This window comes from Protopterus annectens, chromosome 3.part0 (assembly GCF_019279795.1).
Source record: "Protopterus annectens isolate FY-2018-M chromosome 3.part0, PAN1.0, whole genome shotgun sequence".
NCBI lineage: Eukaryota > Metazoa > Chordata > Ceratodontiformes > Protopteridae > Protopterus > Protopterus annectens.
In genome coordinates, this window is record NC_056731.1 from 1,600,243,712 (window position 1) to 1,600,267,345 (window position 23,634).

The following is a 23,634-nucleotide window of genomic DNA, read 5'->3' on the forward strand; positions in this document are numbered from 1 at the left end:
TATGCCTAAAGTTGTCAATAAAATGTCTTTGAAACAATCTGTTAGCTTGCCTACTTTCTTCCCCAGTCCTCTAAACAAAGGAGAAAGAATTCTGCAACGAGTGGACATTCATAGACCACTTATATTCTCTCTAGACAAAACTAAGACAATCAGAAAATCAGATCAGCTATTCATGTCTTGTCAGGGTAAAAAGCTAAGTTATCGTGTTTCCAAGCAGACAGGACAGGTACTCCTTTTATAGAAAATCTCTTCAGGCATTCTGTCATGGCTGTTGCCTCTTGTGGTGCCATTTTATAAGATCTGGATTCAAAAAACATTTTCAAAGGAGCCACTTCGTCTTCCATTCACACCTCTGTCAAGTACTATAAAACAGATTCCTTGTCCAGAAGCAGAACCAGTTTTGCCAAGTACATTCTCAAAAGGATGCTGAACTCCAGTTGCATGCCTCAGTCCTCCTCATAGCACATCTTAAAGCTTTAGGCATTTTTCCACATGTCAACAGTACTGCAACAGTGATCACATGAAGAACACAGTACACTTTTGTGTTAGAGCTTATCATAACGGTAGATATCCAAACTGATCACTATTGCAGTATCTGCACCCTCCCGCCTTCCTTTTATTTATTTATTTATTTATTTTTTTGCCAAAGTGGACCTTTCTTTGTCTACTGACATGAATCATGTTCCTTTTACTTTTTTAAGGACATTATGAGGAACTAGCATGCTGTCTCACACCTAGGTCATGAGGCAGAAATATGGTTTGAGGGAAGGGCACAAAAGGTTTGGTATGTTAGCTGGATGTACAGTATCCTTTGGCAGGATACTTCCTTTATGTCAGTAGTACTGCAACAATGGTCAGTTTGGACAAACAGTGGTTCTTACACAGCTGTACTTTTTGTAGAATCCATTTATGTACATGTTTAAATTTATTGTTATAACTGCTACAGTTGTTAAGACCTATGATGAGATGTAACATTTGTGTTGTGTTGTGAATTGGGTGTACATTTTGCGTAGAGATTGCTGTAAATGTTGCTTTAAAGTCATAGTTCATAGGTGCTTCAACAAAGTATTAGTTTAAGATAAGTGTGATATTGAAAATATAGTAGCTCAACAAATGCAGTGATGCTGATAGTTTCAGTCATTTGTTTTTGGAAAGAAACATGCAGTGAGGGATTCTGAAAGTTTGGGATAGTAGCCCTGGAATTTAAAAAAATGTGTCTGTAGAAGTATTGTTTCTAGGCGTAACAGTCCTATAAAGATTAATAATCTGGAAAAAAAGAGCTGCAGTTAGAAGTTATGTTATTGTTCAGGTACTAGCGTGTCTATAGATAGGTTTGTGGCATATTAGAGTTTGAGAGAGAGAGAGGCAGGAGCTTATAGGTTTAAAGCATTTGGTGATAAAAGACTTTCAAGGAAAAGTATAAAAGAAGATAAATCTTCTTCTGCACCATGCTTCAAAAGTTAAAATAGCAGAAGCACATTTCAAAATTTCTGTGCAAGTCAGCACAATTCAAAATGGAATCTCCTCCTTCACAAAATGGAGATCATAAAATATAGTAGTAATTTAAAAGTTAATGGTAGTACCACTAGTTTAGTGCTTTAAAATGAAATGCTGTAGATGAAGGTAATCAAGTTCTTTGAGTTTCACTGTTGCAGTCCTGACTTGTAGGGCTTTCCTGCTATGGAAGCCCTTGGCCAGCCCGACTACCAGAGTAAAAATCTCCCTCCTCCTAGGCTGGCAGACACCCTACCCTGCTGTCTGAATGTTTGGTCATAAAGAGAGCCAGATGGTGCCATGACGTTAGTCTTTTTCTAAAGCTAAGTACCCCATTGAGGAACACTTTTTCTTCCTTTAATTAATGTCAGATAAAGTTAACAATTGTCCGCTGTGGTAAACAAATCCCACACTGAGACTGTCATACTTTGTGTGTTGCCTGTCTAGGCCTGGATCACGACATCCATAGTTGTCGTTTTTGAGCCCATTTAAATTCTAGGAATATCAGGTGGACAGCTGAAATCTTAGGCATCTTAGTCTGCAGACTTCCTCACATCACTCGATGGCATCTACTGGTCGTCATGAGGTAGAGTTGCCTAAGCGCAAGAAAGATAAGGAAAAAAGACCCAAGCTTAGGGCCTCGGACAACATCAATTCACTGTCCGCCAGTCCCCCAAGGCTCATTATTGCTGAGGAAAGCAAGGCAGTTTTACAGCCCCCTTCTGCAACCGTGGCGGTGGCACAGACCTCTGTCTAGATCCATTCAGAGTCCAACATACTGTCTAGTCCCTATGCTTTTACACAGGCCATGGCTTTCAGTTCATCGGTTGGGTCCAGAGTTGCTCAGTAGACCTCAGCTTCTGATGAGTGGTCTTGAACTGGCGACGTTCCTTCGAGGCATCAGCTTGCATCGGTTCTGCCTTACAAGGAGGCTGGTATCCAGATGGTGGATTTACTTAGGCCCAAACCAAAAGCTATTCTTAAAAAAAGGTTCTACGTCAGGGCCCATGCCAAGGCCTACCAGCTCCCACCCAGCAGGTTATCACCAGGATCTGGTCAGGTTAGCTGAGGACCTAATCTCCCTAAAGCTAGGCAACCCCACCCTTTGCAGTCTTCCCTAGGAAAAAGTAAGAGAGATCCCTCACTAGACGTTTACTCTGAACCTCCTGATTCTGATAAGGATTCTGACCAAGAGGGGGGTCTGTTTTTGATGAGGGACCCCCACCTTACTTCCTATGAAGACTCAGATTCTGAGGCAAATCTGCCTTCAGCTTCACCTCCTGAAGACTTATCCTTTTGGAAAACACTCCATGCCATGAGGAAACATTTCCAGTGGGAGGCACAGGAATACTGACAATCTAAAAAGAGATTTATGGAGTTCCTTGACTTCCGAGAACCCAAACCTCTGGCTATTCCTCCTGTTTTGGAGGTGGTAGAAGATGTTTTTATGGACTCTTCCTTGAACCCAGACTCTGCTAGGTTATACAGAGTGCTGGACTCGCATCAATACCTCTTCAAAAACCCCTCTGCTGACCCAGAGGTTGTTACCCCGGACCCCAAGGGAGGTAAGCTCAGCCATTCTAAGAATCCTTTACCTGCTGACAAGGAAAGCAGGGCCCTGGATAGGTTTGTTCAAAAAAAAGTCTACATTTCCACCACGGTAGCTATGAGAGCCCTTACCTCCCAGTTCCTTGTGGTAAAATACCAACAAAGTATTTTAGAGAAAATGAAGCAAAACATTTCCTACCTGCAGTACAGGAACATTGCTAAGGAGAACTGTTGGACCTCTGCTAGTCTAGCTCCCAGGTGACTAGACACTTTTTACACTGTGGCCATGATGCTATGGAGACCTCTAGCCAAGCTGCTGCTTCTGGCTGTGTAATTAGAAGGCATGCTTAGCTTAGAGACCAGACTCTACCAGACCGTGTCACATCCAAACTTCTAGATGCTCCCCTGGATAAGGACTTCGTTTTTGGGCTAAAGGCTGAGGCTTTGCTAAAAAAGATGGAAGATAAAGCAAAATCTATGCAAACTGTCAAAGAATTCCCTCAAGTTCAGCCTCCTAGGTTTAGAAAGAATTTCCCCACTAGTCCTTTTCCTCTCAATGAAAGAGCAGCCAGAGGAAACCTCGCAGGTTGAGCCCTCAGAGCCAACAGCAATCACAAAGGCCCAGGCAGTGGTGCTCAGGAACCCCCAGGCAGGGGAGCCCTAGGCCACAGGGCCCTGGCAGGGAGCAGCTGTGACTCTTTCTCTCCTCTTCCCACCCCCCTTCCCCCTACAAAAAAACACTGAAGAAAGACTATCCGTGTTCAAAGAAAACTGGTCCCTTATGAACAGGGCTCAGTTTTGAGATTTTTTTTTTTTACTACTTAATTGGGTAATTTGTTTAAAAGCCTTTTCTGATTGCTTGTAGTCATCTAAAGCTGTTTTAATTGTATTTTTTTTTACTGTTTTTGCCTTATCTTTTAAAAAAAAAATGTTTTCCTTGTTTCCCACCTTTCTAAGCTAGTATAGTCCATTTTTCAGGCTAGTGCTGAATTCAGGGCTGTGTTACAATTTTCTGAGTTGCCCATACCTTACTTGGATAGAGGGAGGTTTCTCTGTTCACCTGTGAGAGAGGGAGTTTTGAGCAGCCATCTGTCCCTGGAGGAGTAGTTCCAGCCCAGAAGTTAGTAGTTCATAGGCCATTTTGGGCTAATTTCTATCTCTTTCATTTCCCTGCTGTAAAAACCGCGTTTGCACGTTTTTCCACATTCGGGCATCGCCGGTTAGCTAGGGCTAAATTTATCACGGCTCCACCAAGTCTCCTCTTCAGTTTTCCCCTTAAAAGTAGTCTAACTCTCAACCTAAGCACTTAAAAAGCATCCTACAGTCCAGCACTTGCTCAGACCTAATAGCAAGCACTAATATACCCCAACACTTGATTGCACAGCAGGGCAAGGCTCATTATTCACCCCTCACCAACCAAGCGACTAAGCAGCTCACCCTACTATTCAGGCATGACTAAAGGGCAATTTCAGGTATACTGTCCAGTCCAGCTGGTGAACCTGGGTATCCTGAGGCAGTGTTACAACTGCCTCATTTACACAGACAACTCTCTCCTCCTACCACAAAACATTAACATGTGCGACAGATGCAATTATGTAGCTAAATTGGAGGCTAAGCTCTCTCCACCCAAGACTGGAACAGGCAGTCATGAGGAGAAGGTTAACACTTGCACCACACCTCCAGCCTCACATAGACATACTAAACCAGCACTGGCAAAAAATACACATAAATACACTAAATCATACTCGGAGGCTCTAAATAAAAACCTGCAATAGCATCACAGACCTCCAAAGCAGACACCCAAAAAACCTGCACCTCCCGTCACAAACCAGACAACACATAAAACACAAAATCAGTGTGCCACACAATCACAGCCCTTAAGGCGAAATAATACAATCACAGCCCTTAAGGCGAAATAACACACCTAACACACTAGTAATAAGCGACTATAGTCAGGCACACTGACGTCCCATTCACTAGGCTGGACAAGGAGAAGGTTATTGTTAGCTGCCTGTCGGGAGCCAGAATCCGCCACATAACACAAGCACTCAGGTCACTCCAGAACAAGTGCAAATATGACTCTGTCGTTGTTCATGTTGGTGTGAATGACCTGAGACATACCTCCCTGGACTACATGAAAAGCGACATGGAAGAGCTCTCTGATTATGTAGCCCAGGCAGGTATGACCCTGAACTTGAGTAGCATTCTGCCCTCACCAAGAATGAATACCGCAGTATAAAGAAAAAGTTATCAATTTCAACAATTGGCTAAGCTTCTGGTGTCATTCAAAGGGGATCCAGTGTCTGTCAGCCTGAGACGACATGCTGGAACAAACCTCATTGCTTCGCAAGAGACAGCTTGCACCTGTCACACCTAGTCTTTCAAATACTGGCTAAGGCTCTTGCTGCCCCCATAGTGCCTTTTTTAGGCAAGGCTCAAAAGTCAAACCCACCTCTGTAAACAGCACAAATAAAAAAATGAGGGTTATGCTACTCAACACCAGGAGTTTAAATCTCAAAATGCACATGCTCGAAGCACTCCCCAGTATGGAGAACGTTGACATCTGTGCAGTAACTGAAACCTGGTTCAAGGCTCCACAGAGCACCTCAGCACAACTACAACTCATACCACACATTTCGGCCAGAGAACATGGACCGAAACACAAAAGGAGGGGGTGTATCCATATTCATCAAGGATACCTACACCTCAAGGTTAGTGGCGCAGCATGATACCTCCGGGATCATCCATGTGCAACTAACATCAGGCAAATCTGCAATGCAAATTGTGGCCTGCTACAGATCACCCTCCGTGACCCAGGACCACCACTCCGCCTTTCTGGAGATACTGGAAAACATGAAGGTCCTACCGAACACCCTGATATTGGGCGATTTCAATTACCCTACCGTTAACTGGTAAAACTACTCCAGTACAAACTCCCAGGTCCAGCGCTTCCTGAAATTTATCAACTCAAATGCCCTGGATCAGCTGGTAAACTCCCCTACCACAGGTGAAAACATATTGGACCTGGTCATCACCAACATGGGCGACAGGTGTTCCACACCGGAGGTCAACCCGTCACTGGTTAGATCAGACCATAAACTAATCTGGATGTCCACACCACACCACCACCTCCAACCAAGGAAACCACAGTGAAAAACTTTTCTATAGCAAACTTCACCTTACTTAAGACAGAGGTGGTAAGTTTCACAGCCCCATGCTAAAGGATAACAGTGTCCAAGATGCAGGAACCTTTACAAATGCACTCTATGAGCACCTACAAGGATGCATGGATAATGCCATCCCTAGCAAAACCAAGACTCACTCCCCTAAGAGAAGGAAACCAGTCTGGTGAACCCCTACCATAAACAGGCTATACAATAGAAGGAGGAAACTAGTTCAGAAAAAAAGCAAATCCCAAGAAGGAAAGACATCCCTGATCAGTATTAGTCAGAAACTAAGGTCCCTCATAAAATCCTCCAAGGCTAACTTCGAAAGAAAAATAGCCAAGGATTCAAAAGATAACCACAAAGCCTTCTTTAGCTATGTCAAGAATCTAAGTGGCGACTCGCAGATATGCTCTGAGCTAGTGCAAAATAGCACAAAATATACTGAACCCAATGATATTGCCAACATCCTGGTAGATAGATTCAGTGCAAACTTCACCCCCCACTCATCCCCAAAAGGGCCCACAACAATGCTGGAAAAGTGTAGTGTCCCGGAAATCACAGACGAACAGGTGAAAACAGCCCTTTCAAAAGCCAAAAGCACAGCGTCAATGGGGCCAGATGGTGTCCCAGGCTGCATCTTGAACGAACTTCAGAACGAACTAACCCCCCACCTAAACACACTGTTCAACCTCAGCCTCTCCACAGGCTACGTGCCCATAGAATGGAGCACAGCAATGGTTATTCTGCTCCACAAAGGAGGGGCCACAACTGACCCTGGTAACTATCGCCCCATAAGCCTGACTAGCCTGGTCTGCAAGGCTGTGGAGTGCATCATCATGGAACTCATTAACAAAGACATTGGGAACCTCCAAACACTTGACCCGACCCAGTTTGGCTTTGTTAAGGGCAGATCATGCCTACTAAACCTGGTTGACTTCTTCGAGACAGTCACCAAGCCCATAGATGAGGAGAAGGTAGTCCACACAGCCTACCTTGACCTTGCCAAGACTTTTGACACCATTCCCTACTCTGGAATTATAGAAAAACTCACCAGCCTGAACATAAACCTCAACGTCACGAGATGGGTTGCCAACTGGCTTACAGACAGAACTCACACAGTAAGAATAGCGGGCTCCAGGTCCGACTGTAAACCAGTCACAAGTGGTGTCCCACAAGGCTCGGTCCTGGGACCCTTACTGTTCTGCATATACTTCTCAGAAGTACAGGCAAACACAGGAGGACTATGGTTAACCAAGTTCCCCGATGACTGCAAACTGGGAGCTATAATTGACTCTACGGCTGACACGGACATTCTCCAAAAGGGCCTTAATGAGATGGACACCTGGTGTCAAAGTCATGGTCTTAAGCTAAATGCCAAAAAATGCATAGTTATCCCATTTGGGAAAAACAAAACACCCATGAATTACCACATAGGTGGCAGCCCCCTTAATACAGAAGAGGTAATAAGAGATCTGGGGACCCAGGTAGATAGTAATCTCTCCTTTGACAATCATATTGCCAAAGTAGATAGGAAATCCTTATATGTAACCCATCTAATTACTAAAGGGTTCGCATCTAGAAATAAAGAGGTTATAGTGCCCCTCTGCTCATCACTCATCAGACCCATCATAGAGCACAATGCCCCATTTGGGATGTACCACAAGACACTTCCAACAGCTGAAAGACCACAAAAGTACCTCATAAAGAGGATTACTGGCCTCAAACATATGTCCTGTGCAGCCTGACTGGAAAAACTCCAGCTGTACTCAGTCGCATATCGCTACTCAGAGGTGATCTCTGCCTGACTTACAAACCCACATCCAACTCAGAATTTATGGACATGCTCCACCTAAAGAAATCCAAGTCACTGTGAGCCACTCGCCTAGTGAGCTAAACCTCGCCACAACTATAAATAGAACATGCTGAGGGATAGATTCCTGTCACAGAGACTCCCCATGTTTTGGAACAAAATTCCTAACTACATTAGGCAGAGCCCTCACTAACACTCTTCAAGAGAAACCTTGACAAGTGGATGGGCAGAAAACCCTACATCCCTGAGTATTCAACACTTACCTGTCCGCTCCCCTACTCCTACATCCCTCACTATCGCATACTTACCAGGTCGGCGCTTACATTCCCTTGTCGGTCTTCCGTCTGTCGGGATTCGAGCGTGTCGGTCAACTGCGTTGTCGGGTTTCTGGCGTCGGTTATTTCCCTGTCGGCGAAACGGCGTTTCGGGCATTAGAAGTAGACCCGAATTACCACATAGGTGGCAGCCCCCTTAATACAGAAGAGGTAATAAGAGATCTGGGGACCCAGGTAGATAGTAATCTCTCCTTTGACAATCATATTGCCAAAGTAGATAGGAAATCCTTATATGTAACCCATCTAATTACTAAAGGGTTCGCATCTAGAAATAAAGAGGTTATAGTGCCCCTCTGCTCATCACTCATCAGACCCATCATAGAGCACAATGCCCCATTTGGGATGTACCTCACAAGACACTTCCAACAGCTGGAAAGACCACAAAAGTACCTCATAAAGAGGATTACTGGCCTCAAACATATGTCCTGTGCAGCCTGACTGGAAAAACTCCAGCTGTACTCAGTCGCATATCGCTTACTCAGAGGTGATCTCTGCCTGACTTACAAAGCCATATCCAACTCAGAATTTATGGACATGCTCCACCTAAAGAAATCCAAGTCACTGTGAGCCACTCGCTCTAGTGAGCTAAACCTCGCCACAACTATAAATAGAACATGCTGGAGGGATAGATTCCTGTCACAGAGACTCCCCATGCTTTGGAACAAAATTCCTAACTACATTAGGCAGAGCCCCTCACTAACACTCTTCAAGAGAAACCTTGACAAGTGGATGGGTAACAGAAAATACACCCCTGGGATCACTTCATTGGCTCTTCTTGACAGAGGCTCAGTTAATTAATCAATGGGGCGGCAAAAGCTGATACACTCTGGCTAGGCTTATAAATGTCCTCGGGCAGATAGCCTAGTACCTACCTATGAACCTGTTACTTCAGACAAGTGGGTTCTGAGGGTCATCTCAGATGGTTACAAGCTTATTTTCAAAGAGCCATTAAGATACGCAGGCTACCCAGATGTTCCACAAAATCGTAGAGCAGAGGCCATTTCCCAGATTCACAATCTGTGCTCGCAGGGTTCAGTGGAATGAGTACCAGATCATCAAAGACTGAAAGGATTCTATTCCAGGCTATTCCTGGTTCCCAGAAAGGAAGGCTGTTGGTGCCCTATCCTAGGTCTGTCCACCCTCAATTGGTCCCTCCAGGTACCAAAGTTCAAAATGCTGACCCTTCAAAAACATCTTCCCTTGATAGCCCCCCGTGCCTTAATGGTCACCTTAGACCTAAAAGATGCTTATTTGCACATTCTTATAGAGGAATCATGCAGAAGTTTTCTTTGCTTCAGGGCAGGTACCAGTCACTTTCAATTCTCTACACTGCCATTTGGCTAGTCTACTTCTCCCAGGGTCTTCACAAAGTGTTTAGCCCCTGTGATTGCCTTCTGCAGAACAAAAGGAATTCAAATTTACCCCTACCTGGGCAACTGCTTCATTCAAGCCACAAGTCAGTCAAAGCTCCTCAAGGATCTGGCCTTCGCTCAGACCCTCCTCACCTCCTTGGGGTTCACCATAAATCTCCACAAATCCAACACAGACCCATCCACCAGGATAATTTTCCTGGAGGCTGTTCTCGATTCCTTCCTTCAAAAGTCCTACCTTCCTCCAGAAAAGGTCTCCTTATTGACACAATACTTCCAAGGCATTATGCAGAGACAATGCCTCTCAGCCAGGAAATTCCTCAGAGCATTAGGCTACATGGCGTCTTGTATCCTTATGATTCCTGTGGCCAGGCTACACATAAGGAACCTTTAGTGGTACTTCAAGAATTTGTGGTGCCAGCTCTCACAGTCCTGGTGACAGAAATCCTGCTGATCCCTTGCCTGAAAGAGGAACTTGCATGTTGGACACAGGCATGTGCCCAGAACCTGGGTCTCCCCTTCAGGATCATCCCTCAGGAGCAAACTTTAATCACAGATGCTCATATTTCTATTAGTGTAATTACTGACTTCCTCCAAAAAATTATGCAGCTCTCTCATATGGGATTATTGGCCTTTCCATTGTTTTCCTATGCATTCTCAGTACCGTCCTTAGTCTTCAGTGGTGGTGAGCTGTTAGAAGGACTTTGGTGTACAAGGGCAACTTTCCAAAACCCATATTTGATTCCTCTTTTGGGGTAGCATTGGTGACCTTGAGAGTCCTTGGTGTTTTTCCCAAACCACTACGAGATAAGCCATCTCCTCTCTCATGTTAAGACAGTTACCTGCTGATATGGCAGCACAACATATTTCAGAAGGTCTGTGAAGATTGCTGCTGCATAGCCACTGAAATTCACAGCTTACACTGGTATCTTACATTCTGCTTTATTTAGAATATGGTAATACTCGATCATGGGGGGGAGGGGGGGGTTCTGTCTTTTGGGAAGCTTCTGTTTAGCTCCATACTAGTGCCCTTAAAAATGCAAAATTGGGCTTGGTTTGGGCAAGGTGAAACTGTAACAGAAATATTGCTGTAATTCAGTTGACAGCCCCCCCATTAGGACTGTCATACCAAGAAAGTTTTCAGAATAGTATTAACAGAATTCACAGTTTGCAAATTCATCTACAGAGAGAAGCCTCTTTTGGTATACAGAAATGTACTGTAGGCGTATACCAGTGGTAAATGCAGGAGCTGCTGTGCTTAAAGCAGAGTGCTGCAGTATGGGAGCTGCCTGAATAAAATGTACATAGTAACGGCATAACATTCACAGCTATCACTAGTATATAGAATGGTCATATACCTGTGAGAATAACTGCAGCCATTTTCAAGTTAGCATTTTTTTTCTATCCTTCCCAGTGTTCCAGTTGGGCACAATAAAAATTCCATGTGATTTCTGAACACTGGACGTTATGAACTGTTCTCAAACGCAACAGAAAGCAATAAATAAATACATTTTAGAAAAATTTGTCATCATTAAACTAAGTATGGTTAATGTGTACCAATTTAAAACAATGTATAAAATGTGTAACTTATAATGGTGCTAGAGATATAGCCAGTTGGCTGTCATTGTCCTTTACATATTTTTTTTGACACATTGAGAATAACATTTACGATAACCTGCTTTATTTTTGTATGCGTTTCTTTGCCATTTATAGTCAGTTGTGATCTGACTGGTGTGCATCGCAGAAGGATGGCAGCTGGTCTTGTCTTGGCATTTTCAGGATTGTTGCATTAACAGCATTTACACAGTACAGAACATTAACAAAACTCGTATAAAACATATGTAATATTTTATTTTATACTTTGTTATACAGATATACAGAGGAGTTCGAGTTGGAGGATTGCAGGAGGGGTTGAAGCACTCTCATTATAAAGGAACTCCTCATTTTCCACATGATTTCCCAGACTGCCCTGGTGGGCTGCGTTTTGCTAAAGAAGTGGCAAAAGAGATGACGGACAAGTACAAGAGGTGATCATTTTCACTTTATTCCTCTTCTATACTGTATGTTTCATAATTCCTCAGCATTAAAAATGAAATTATATTCAGGAGCTTGCTGTCATATAGTGGAATTAACTGAAATAAAATGCAAGTACAAAACAAAATCATCACCCTTAACCCATTTTTTTCTATTTTTTACAATGGGGTCAGTATGTTGCATCAACTTTACCACTTCTGACCATTCAGAGCCACTCCTTTACCTTCTTTGATGGCCATGCCACCTGTTGCTGGTCTTCTGTCACAATTGATTAGTCTCTTGGCTGGAGGTCTCTGCCTCCTCTTGCCTTCTTCCTTTCTCTTGCAAATCTGATTTACGAAATCATCTTGCTTTCCTCACCATGTAGCCAAATCACTATAGGTATATGCTCCTAAGCTTTCTCTGTAATTCGGGCTACTTTGGCTTCTGCTATGATGCTCTTATTTCTTCCTCTATCCTACAGTGTGCATCCTATTGCCCATCTTAGGCACTTTGTCTCCATCACTTCAGGTTTCCTCAACTGCTCCGCCTTCACTCTCCAGGTTTCTGTACCATGCAGAAACACTGGTCACACCACTGTTTTGTCCTCCTTACTTTTTAACTTCTTCAATATTCTTCTGAAACACACTTCTGTGACACTTTTTGCTATTTGGCTGCAGCATCTCAAATTCTAGTTTGACCTCCTCATTCAAGTTTCCCTTCTCTTCAGCCACAATTCCCAGATGGTTGAAGCTGTTAGCCTGTTCCATTAGTTTCTTTTCTATCTCAATTTTCAGTTTCTTCTGATTTCCCCCATTTGCTACCATGACCACTGTCTTCTCTGTATTCACTTCCATCCAATATGTCTTCTGTTTTGCATTCCAGTCCCCTGTCGCTTACAGAAGTTCCTGCTTAATATCTGCTTTAGTGCCACATCATCTGCATACAGCAGCTTTGTTGTTCTTTCCCCTCTGACATATTTGCTAATTTCATCTATTTTTACCAGTAAGAACAGGAGTGGACTCGCAGCTGAACACTGATGTTCACCGATACCAATTGAAAACATGTCTGTGAGTCTGAACACTGTTGTTGCTTGTGCTTTTTTGGGTTCCTGTACATGACCTGCACTAATTCTGCCAATGTTTTCAGGACTTCAGACCATTAAAGGATTACCCAATTCAGCTTTTTTATGCCCTTATGTGTTTTTTGCATGTCTGGGAATGCCAAATTGGACTCTTTCCTCCATTCTAACTTCTTTTCCAGTGTCTTAATGCAGACACTGGGTCACTTGTACTAGATCTTTACCTGAATCCAAACTGCTGGTCTCCGATCTTACTTTGATTCTCTGCATATTCTACTAGTTACCCTCACCAGTGCTTTCATTCAGTGTAACAGAAGTTTGAAACCTCTGTGCTGCTCACATTGTGAATATCTCCATTAATGTTCTTCCATATCACTTTTGTAGTGTACCTTAAAGTAGGAATCCCCTGCCAAGGGTAGCCTGACGTCCGGCCAGTAAACCAAAATTTTAGGCTGTAATAGGGCTGTCGTACGTCACACTTATGCTCCCTGTGGATGGCATAGAGCATAAAGGTGATGTCCAGGCAAGCCATCATCTTAACTTCTATGCTGACAGTCCAAATGCCATCTTCAATCGTCAGTCTGAATGCTCATTAGTCTGCTGGTTGCAAAGTTGTTTTTCAGATAAGTGCCTCTTTGGGGTTTTTCTTCTTATCTTGTTTTACAAATTGTGGCTGTTGGTTTCATGTCATCCAGAAAGTGGAAATGCCAATGCAAAAGTCAAGATTCCCCATAAGGACTGTCTCGAGCAGTGTTTATTTTGCTTAGGTGCCTCTCACAACCATACATCTTGTCGTGTTTGTTCCAAAAACTGTGCATAGTTGTCTCTCCTCTTTGGCCATTTACCTAGAGAACCAATGTTTTCATTTGTTGGCTCAACGTACTGTGGCAGAATCGTCCCTGCCTGAAGGTCAGCTGTCAATGAAGAAGAAGACCAAGAAAGCTCTGTCAGGTTTTTTGGCTGTACCGCCTCCACCAGACATGCCACTCGAAGCCGGTGAAAGCCTGGAGGACCGTCCATTTTTTTCATTGGGATTCCTCTGCTATGACCTTTTCGGAGGCCAGCATGGATCTGGCTTCTCACACATCCTTGGAGGCTCCGTAGACATCTTTTTCAGATTTTCAGGAGGAACAGCGACTGATTATTTCCAAAGAGCCTAGGGGATTCTGCAAATCCTTGTTAGGGAGGAGATTCCTACTATGCTTATTGAATGTAGGCAGGGGGTCTGAGCCACCTAGGTTTTTAAGGTTGACTTCCCCTTGAAAAAGAAGCAGAAAACTAAGCATATTTCTCCTCCTAAGGATCCTCAGTGTAAATGGCAGGATTTCACGTAGGGTTTGTTTAATGCCCTTATGGCTTTAAAGCCCCCTCAGGGGGTCTGTCTTCCTGCTCCCCCTTGGTCTTCTACTTCTCTTAAGAAGCCTAGGGAGCAGGTTTCTCCTGATGAGGATTTGGATTCTGACAAAGAATTCTTAAACTGTTCCTTCCAGATTCCCTCTCCCTTGGAATATGGTTCTGAGGAAGAGGACTCTATTAGTCCTGATTCTCCTTTTGAGAAGCTTTCCTTTGGAGATACAGTTTCCCATATGATGGAGTTTAAGTTGAACTACTCCCAGGTCTCAGATGTCCAGTAGAGGTATTATATCTCCTTCAGATGGAGTCTGCCAAGCCCTTTGCGATCCCTCCTGTTCTTGCTGCCTTGTTGGACACTTTTTCAGCAGCTTCTTAGGCTCCTGACTACCAGCCCCCCACTCCTTAAAAAAACCTGATAGGTTTTATAAAATCCACACAACAGAAAAAAGGAAAATAGACCAGTGAATACTAGCTCTTGCTTACACCAGACGTTATTTATTGCCACAGAATGTATTCCCTTAGCGCCTCGGCCACAAATAGCCTTTACAGAGTAAAAGTTTTTCCTCTAAAAGCCTCACATTTTATGCAACTACTTAATTACATTTTACCTTCAATTAATCAATTAAATCCAGATTGTTAAAATTCAGTTTATGTCAATATACAAGTTAAAACATCTTTAAATAAAGCTTTGCCAATTGCATTCCTTATTCAAACCATAAGGTTGTAAAGTATGATATTTAATAATAAAAATAGGCTCCTTTTTCCTTAATGTATGTTTTACATTTCTACATTTCTATGTTGCTGTGTCACTTGTTCCAAAACTTACTTTTAAATTATTTACATCTCCCATATGTACCCTGTTAAAATGTTCTGCTATTGGACTAATAACCGTATTTTTCTTAACATCTCTGATATGTTCTTTTATCCTTTCACCAAGACTTCTCTTGGTTTCCCCTATGTAATATTTCTTACACTGACACATTATAGTGTAAATTATCCCTTTACTAGAACAGGTATAAGTACCTAAAGTGTCAAACTTCTTTCCTTATATTTTGTCTGTATTCGTTATAATATGCTGACAGATGGAACACTTTCCACATGGGAAAGTTCCTAATTTTGACAGATTTTTTAAAGCTCTTACTTTCGGTCTTGTATATTTACTATGAACTAAAATGTCCTTCAAATTCCGTCCCCTTTTGTATGAAATTCTTAACTCTATCTGAAACAGTGAAGGGACTTTTTTTTCACCTGTTTCCAGTACCCTTTAACTAATTTATTAAATTTGCCTGAAAAAAAGAGTATATTTTGAAATAAAAAATTATTTAATATTTCATGGTCTTTGTTATCATTTATTATATTTTGCTTATTCTTTCTAGGAGTCTTAGCTCCTCTATTGTCATAAATTTCAGAAAAACTTTCAAATACTCCATTAGAACCGTAGCCCCTATTTATAAACAAGGCTGCAGCTTTTTCTGCTTCTTTACGTGCTTCCTTCCCATCACTACATAATCTTTTTATTCTTAACATTTCTCCAAAGGGAATAGAAGCTAATGTATGGCTAGGATGACAGCTACTAGCATGTAACAGCCAATTAATCTGGTCAAATTTCCTATGTATTTTAGTATGTATTTTCATTCCCATCTTGCCTTTTAATGATATATCTAAAAAGTTTACCTCCAAGCCTACTTGAATACCATCAAATTTAATCTCATATTGGTTAACATTGAGATGTTCTATAAATGTCGCCACTTGATTCTTTCCCCCTTGACATATGAAAACCAAATCATCTATAAATCGAAAATATTTGATAACATATTTTCTAAAGAATGCGCTTCTATAAATATGTACATTCTCAACTAACCCCATAAACAAATTGGCATAGGCTGGGGCAAAAGCCGCCCCCATTGCTGTACCCTTATTTTGTCTATATAAACTGCCATCAAATTCAAAAATATTATTCTTAAGGCAATAATATACCAATTCTTTAACATAGTGTGTTCTTGGATTATCACCTAAAAATGCTGTATTGCCTCTAAACCATAACTGTGTTGTATGTTAGTATATAAACTACGTCCGCTGTGATAAAATACATATCCTCTGCCCATGTTATTCCCTCTATTTTCTTCAAGAAATCAAAGGAATCTTTTATATACGAGGGCAATTTCAATGCAAAAAACAACTTAAGTTATGTGTAAAATAACCTATTGCTGATACTATTGGACATCCAGGGGGTTGTATTAAATTTTTGTGAATTTTAGGGACACAAAAAAACTTTGCTATTGTATTCTCCTTTATTATAAATGTATTTTGTTATATCATTAGTTGTAAAGTAATTCAATCTTACCCCCTTCTTTAATAACATTTGTAATTCGCATTGTGCTTGAGTTAAAGTTTCATCCACTTTACTGTATGTTATTTCATCACGTAAATGTTGCATACACATTTTAAAGTAGTCCATTGAATTCATTACCAGCAATTTGCCCCCCTTATCTGATGGTTTAAACACTATATCATCATTCCTACTCATTTGTTTGTTTAGTCCATTCTATTTTAGTTAAATTGTATTCTTTATGCATATTTTCGAAATCATACATTTCTTTTTCTAATATTAAGTTAAAGGCATTGAAAAAACGCTGTATACAAGCATTTTTAAATGGAGGTATGAAAGTACTTTTTGCTGTTATTCTGGTTGTATCAAACAGACTATATGCATTACTTTCTGTTTCAGATTCACAGGAGTAAAAACTGTCACTATCACTAGTGTCAGTTTCTTTACCTGCTTCATCGTTCTTATGACTACTGTAATTATAAAAATAATCCTTTATGTACATTTTACACACTAAGTTAAAAATTTCACCTTTCATTTCATATAATCTTGGCAACACTATCAGTATAAATTTTAAACCTTTGCACAAAACCGACAGTTCTGTTTCATCAAAAATATAATCAGACAAATTAACCACATAATCCGTTGTATTAATACCTCGTACCCGGTTAATCAGTCCATTTGCCTCATTTGTATTGACCCTGTGCTGGGTCTTTATAATTGTCCTGTCCCTGCCAGCCTCATTTCTTAGTTCCATAATTTTGTCCATTGGAGCTACGAAATGTTTTCCGAAAGGGCTCAGCATTGTCCAGTTTCGGTAGAGCCGGAAATTTTTGGTCTACCATTTCTTCTTCTAATGAAGACGCCACGCTCTCTCCAGATAAGAAACTTCTGTTACGTTGCCCGGATGTACTAGCCTCCTTTTGAAAACTGACGCTCCGTCATTTCTGTTGTTGATTGGACGCGAGCACAAAGGCTTTCTTCCGTTCATAATCCCTAATGTCTGTCTGAAGTTTACTTTTCTTCCGATTAATTAAGTCCTTCTCATAGGCTAAAAGTCTATCATTGATGTTAGTTAAAAAAGATTCCAATGCAGAACTAGATGTTATATTTGTAATTTCTTCACACAGTCATTTGGTTTCTGTTAGTAATTTGTTTCTCTTAAAATTATCTCTTTCTATAAGAATTGTTACCCATTCAGTACTGCAGCGATGCGCTGCCGCTATCCATCTCTCCTGGAATTTAACCTCCTGTTCTTCTGATAATTCAAATGGGGTGGAAGGGCTTTTCACTGCTCGAAGACCTCGTTGCGTAATTTCCAATTCCTGGTATCTTTGAAGACTGTTTATATTGTAAAAAATAGATGTCTCTTTAAAAATCAATTTCTCCAGTTGAGAGCACAATTCTTGTGCTGCCGGTAGTGAAGATACTTCTGTCCTTTTACCTACTATCACAAAAGGATTTACAGTAATACGTTGCCAGGAATCTTCCCATTTTTTCAAAACATTAATAGCTGCTTTACTTTGTAACTCAGGTGTAATATTCTGATGATTCAACATAACTCCTTCGTTCTCCGGTATCTGCATACTAGAATGACCACTAGTTTGACTGTTTCTTTGGATTAACTCCATACCCGTCTCTCGAAATATACGGGGAAAAGAGCTCAAAGATTCACTGGTCATGAATATATTGTAGTACCACTCGAACAGTTCCAAAATCCACACAACAGAAAAAAGGAAAATAGACCAGTGAATACTAGCTCTTGCTTACACCAGACATTATTTATTGCCTCAGAATGTATTCTCTTAGCGCCTCGGCCACAAATAGCCTTTACAGAGTGAAAGTTTTTCCTCTAAAAACCTCACATTTTATACATCAACTTAATTACATTTGACCTTCAATTAATCAATTAAATCCAGATTGTTAAAATTCAATTTATGTCAATATACAAGTTAAAACATCTTTAAATAAAGCTTTGCCAATTGCATTCCTTATTCAAACCATAAGGTTGTAAAGTATGATATTTAATAATAAAAATAGACTCCTTTTTCCTTAATGTATGTTTTAACATTTCTACATTTCCATGTTGCTGTGTCACTTGTTCCAAAACTGCTACTTTTAAATTATTTACATCTCCCATATGTACCCTGTTAAAATGTTCTGCTATTGGACTAATAACCATATTTTTCTTAACATCTCTGATATGTTCTTTTATCCTTTCACCAAGACTTCTCTTGGCTTCCCCTATGTAATATTTCTTACACGGACACATTATAGCGTAAATTATCCCTTTACTAGAACAGGTATAAGTACCTAAAGTGTATAATATGCTGACAGATGGAACACTTTCCACATGGGAAAGTTCCTAATTTTGTCAGATTTTTTAAAGCTCTTACTTTCGGTCCTTCAAATTCCATCCCCTTTTGTATGAAATTCTTAACTCTATCTGAAACAGTGAAGGGACTTCTTTTTTCACCTGTTTCCAGTACCCTTTAACTAATTCATTAAATTTGCCTAAAAAAAAGAGTATATTTTGAAACAAAAAATAAAAAATTATTTAGTATTTATTGGCCTTTGTTATCATTTATTATATTTTGCTTATTCTTTCTAGGAGTCTTAGCTCCTCTGTTGTCATAAATTTCAGAAAAACTTTCAAATACTCCATTAGAACCGTAGCCCCTATTTATAAACAAGGCTGCAGCTTTTTCTGCTTCTTTACGTGCTTCCTTCCCATCACTACATAATCTTTTTATTCTTAACATTTCTCCAAAGGGAATAGAAGCTAATGTATGGCTAGGATGACAGCTACTAGCATGTAACATCCAATTAATCTGGTCAAATTTCCTATGTATTTTAGTATGTATTTTCATTCCCATCTTGCCTTTTAATGATATATTTAAAAAGTTTACCTCCAAGCCTACTTGAATACCATCAAATTTAATCTCATATTGGTTAACATTGAGATGTTCTATAAATGTCGCCACTTGATTCTTTCCCCCTTGACATATGAAAACCAAATAATCTATAAATCGAAAATATTTGCTAACATATTTTAGAAAATGCCTGATTGCAAATTCCATTACAAACATCCCTCTGCTGACCCTTCTGTTATTTCTGATAAAGCATCTGAACTTTTACTTTCTACAAAGCTGCTCCCCTCTGACAAGGACAGCAGAACCATGGCTAGATTGGGTAAGAAAGTGTATACTGCTGCTACCCTGGCCTTTCAGGCTGTGAATTCCCAGACCCACATGACCAGGTATGTTTTGGCTCTTCTCTCTCAGGCTTTTCATGTTATTTCAGCCCTTCCTCACTCTGAGGGGAAGAATTAAGCTCTTTCTTTGTTAGGGTCCTCTTCTCATTATTAAATGCAGTAGTGATGTAGCTGATGCCTCTTCTAGAGCTGCTGCCTTTGGTTCTGTGTTGAGAAGATATCCTGGCTTCATCTTCGGCCTTTACCTAATGATGTTAAGACCAAGCTGATGAATGCTCTTTTAGATGATAAAAATCTCTCTCTTTGTGCAGCTGCTGAGTTTAAGTCTCTTCACAAAAGGGTAAGGCTGTGCAGGAATTGAAACGTATCTGATGTTGTCACTCTTCACTCAATCCTTCACTGTGGGCTCGATTCCGAGCCTCGAAACCAACTCTGCCATTATTTCAGCTCGCACCCTCCAAACTCTCAAGCTAGGCTTTTACCCATAATGCTCCTCCCTAAATTACCCCAGATCTCGTTTGCCGCTTCGTGTGTCAAGAGGCATTTGTACTGCCCTCAACCTTTGGTTATATTATTATGAGTTACTTTATAATTTTACTTCAGATTTCTCCTTATTAGCTAATTTAGTTTCTAAATGCTCCTTTCCGCTTTTTACACCTTCTTCTTTGTGTGTGTTCTTAATCTTTATTTCTTCTCTACCGTTGGTAGTTTCCTGTCAATGTACCATTACTGGTATTTCCTTTTTTTTCCCCTTTTACCTTTAGAGGTATTCTCCAATACCATAGTTGGTATTTTCTTCCATTTCTTTATTTCTTTCTTAAAAAAAAAAAATCTTCTTTCTCTGTATGACTGTGTGTGGTTGTGGATATTGCAGGTTAAACCTAAGGGCACCTCAGGTTTCAAGAGATGTCAAAAATATCAGGGCAGAATGCCTAATTCAGGCAAACATATTTTGTGTGTACTGTGTAGGCAAGGTTCACTTGCAAGAGAGTTGTTCAATGTGTCATGGGTTTCCACAAGAACTCTCACTTTGCACGTAAAAACAAGTTAATCTTGAAAGAACTCCTAAAATCAGAATTTGAAGAGGCCATTTCTTAGTTAAAAACTGAAGCCAGTTCCTCTTCATCTTCTTCAGCCTCTTCCAGAAAATGTCCTCCTCCGGTTCCCAGTTTTTCAGTACCGACTAAAAAGGCAACAAAATATTCCTCTGTGCCGACCACTTCTTCGGCACCGAAATTGGGACTTGACACCAAAACTCTTCAATCTTCGTAGCTGACTTTGGGTTCCTCGACTCCATCTGCACCAGACAAACCTAAACTGATGTCGGTACCTAGATCTGTGTACTCTCCATCCATTGATCCCTTTAAAAAACAGACCACCTAGCCCCTTCCTCAAAGTCAGACATCCTAGGTGTCCATCTACAGCATCGGTTTGATGCACTAATAGTCTGTCTGAGGCCAACATCATGAGACTGATGGATCAGCTCCTAGTGGTGAGAGGATTGTCCTCGGTTCCTAGCCAACCCAGCCTTGGAACCTTTTCTGCTATGACACTGCCAATTCCTCCTACATCTACAATCGAGACTTTGGAGTCTGTACTGACACTGTCTGCACCGACTGCCTTGGTTCTGGTAGCAACTCCGTCTCCAGCACCGAGAGTCACCTTGCGTTCCTCCAGTCCTTTGGTACCAGAGGTCTTCTGGGTTTGAGACTCTCTGGTCAGATCCAAGGTGCATTTCATGGTTCCTTATCTTCGGAGCCATCCATGTCCCTCGGTACTTCGGCCCTTGTAGGATAAACTCAGGCTTCTGTTTCGGGGGTCACCTCTTCGGTGCAGGGTGTGATCCTGGTTCCGAAAGGAGTCTGTTTCGGTTACGGGATCCCATCCCTCTAGGGGGGGGGCAGCCTTCCAGATCATGTAGAAGGATTTGTCCATTGGGGACTTGCAGTCTTTGCCATTCCTGTCTGGACAAGTTTCTCCATCTCCTCGACCTGAGCTACCATCCATCTCATCCCCAGGACAGAGGGCATAAAAGTCCCAGGATAGACCCACTTTGGTGGTTTCTTCTTCAGACACTTGCCCGAATCATCCTGAGGAAGTACCTGTGAAGAAGACGTGCAAGAGGAAGCACTTAGACTCCCCAGAAGTGTCTTTCACCGAAGATACTGATTTTGATGAAGGGGATGGTTCCCCCAGGTTACCCCCTGATGTTTCCTTTGAGGACATCCTTAAAATCCTGAAACAGAGGGGTGGCTGGTCTTCCATCCAACCTTCCTGGGAGGAGTCAGTATATCTGGAGGCTTTTCGTGCCCAGCCCTCTACTTATTGGCTCTCCCGCCCGCTGACTATCTCATTAAATTGATCACTCAGTGGGCATGGAAGATGCCTGACTCCATCGAGCCAATCCCCAAGAGGCCTGATTGTATCTTATCGGCCCCTAAGGATGAACCATACTGGTCCAAAAGTATACCCGTTGATGCCATGGTGATAGCGGCATTCACAATAAAGGAAAGTCTGACTAACCATCCTCCTGACAGGGAGTCTAGAACTTTGGATAGGTTTGGGAAGCATGTTTATGCTTCAACAACCTTCGCTCTCAGGTCTTTGAATTTATTTATTTTTTTTATTTTGCATTTGTTAATCGGGAGTGTCTGACTGAGCCGAAAAGGCCCTTTTTCAGCAGAGGCCTGGGGAGAAAAGTTACAGATACATTTAGATATTTAGACATGATCAGTATACACACAAATTACAATAGATATGTTTTTACAGTGGTATGCAGCACATCAACAGTTACAGTGGAGAGAACAAACAAGGAAATATTAATTTAAAAATAAATGTAATTAATAGATTTGTGGTGTACAGCTGAAATTTGGAACACAGGTACAGTACATACATTGTACATTAGCCAGTGTTTGTGAGTAAGAGTATGTGTACCTTATCTGCTTTCACTAGCCTGGGGAGCAATCCTAGCACTACCAACTTTGCTTGAGATGTTGCCTAATGAGGTTTTTAAAGGAGGCTTTGGATGATGTGTTTTGTATGCTAGTGGGGAGAGAGTTCCATTTTTTAGACATTGAACTAGTGTATAGTGCGTCACCAAAGCTATTGTAGCAGTTGGTGACTTCTAGTAATAGTTTGCTTGATGATCTAGGAGGCCTTTTGGCTGAGTGATGTACTAGGTTTTTGAGGGCAGGACACTTATTGGGGAGGTAATAGATAGAATGACAGAGGCAGAGCTGATTGTAGGTTAGGAGATTGGGCAGTTCAAGCCAATGGAGCTGTCTCAAAGCAGTACAGTGGTGAGTTCTATATGAGCAATTTGCAGCAAAGCGGGTAATTCTGTTATAGCAGGCTTCCATTTTGCTTAGTTCAGTTTTGTTGAGATTAGTCAGAATGGGAGATGCATAGAGTAGGGTGGATAGAAGTTGGGAGCGAGCAATGGCTGATCTTGTGTTTTTGGTAAGAAACGGTTTGATATGGTAGAGTGATCCCAGTTTGGCATGTACTTTTTTAATAGTTAAGTTGAGATGACTGTCAAATTTTAGGGGGGAGTCTGTTGTTATTCCCAATAGCTTAACCTGTGCCACTGGCGTGATTGGAGTAGCATTTGTGGAGTAGACAGTGAATTGACTGTTATCAGTGTTTTTGTTAGATTATATGGCACACTTACAAGATTACAGAGAGTTCTGATTAAGGAGCTCTTGGATACCCTCTCAGGAGCAGTGGCTGAAGGAATTTGGGACAAAGTTTTCTCTCAGCTGGCAACCCTTAATGCGATTTCTAACTCATCCATGCTCACACAGCTGAAGGGATGACTAGAGCAGCTGCTTTAGGCATAGTCATTTGAAGGCACTCCTGGATGCACTTGAGTGACTTTGTGGAGCCATTTAAAGTGTCATTCATCAACGCTCCGTTTGATGGAG

General features: G+C 41.3%; 1 protein-coding gene across 2 annotated transcripts in view; it reads left to right on the plus strand.

The window, feature by feature from the left end:
• Window positions 1–23,634, plus strand: part of POP1 (POP1 homolog, ribonuclease P/MRP subunit) — a 1,346,230-nt gene that overhangs the window by 1,252,973 nt on the left and 69,623 nt on the right. For both annotated transcript variants that reach the window (XM_044065635.1, XM_044065636.1), the window contains exon 14: window positions 11,597–11,751. In XM_044065635.1, coding sequence (XP_043921570.1) covers window positions 11,597–11,751 — 155 coding nt within the window. The remainder of the gene's footprint in view (window positions 1–11,596; window positions 11,752–23,634) is intronic.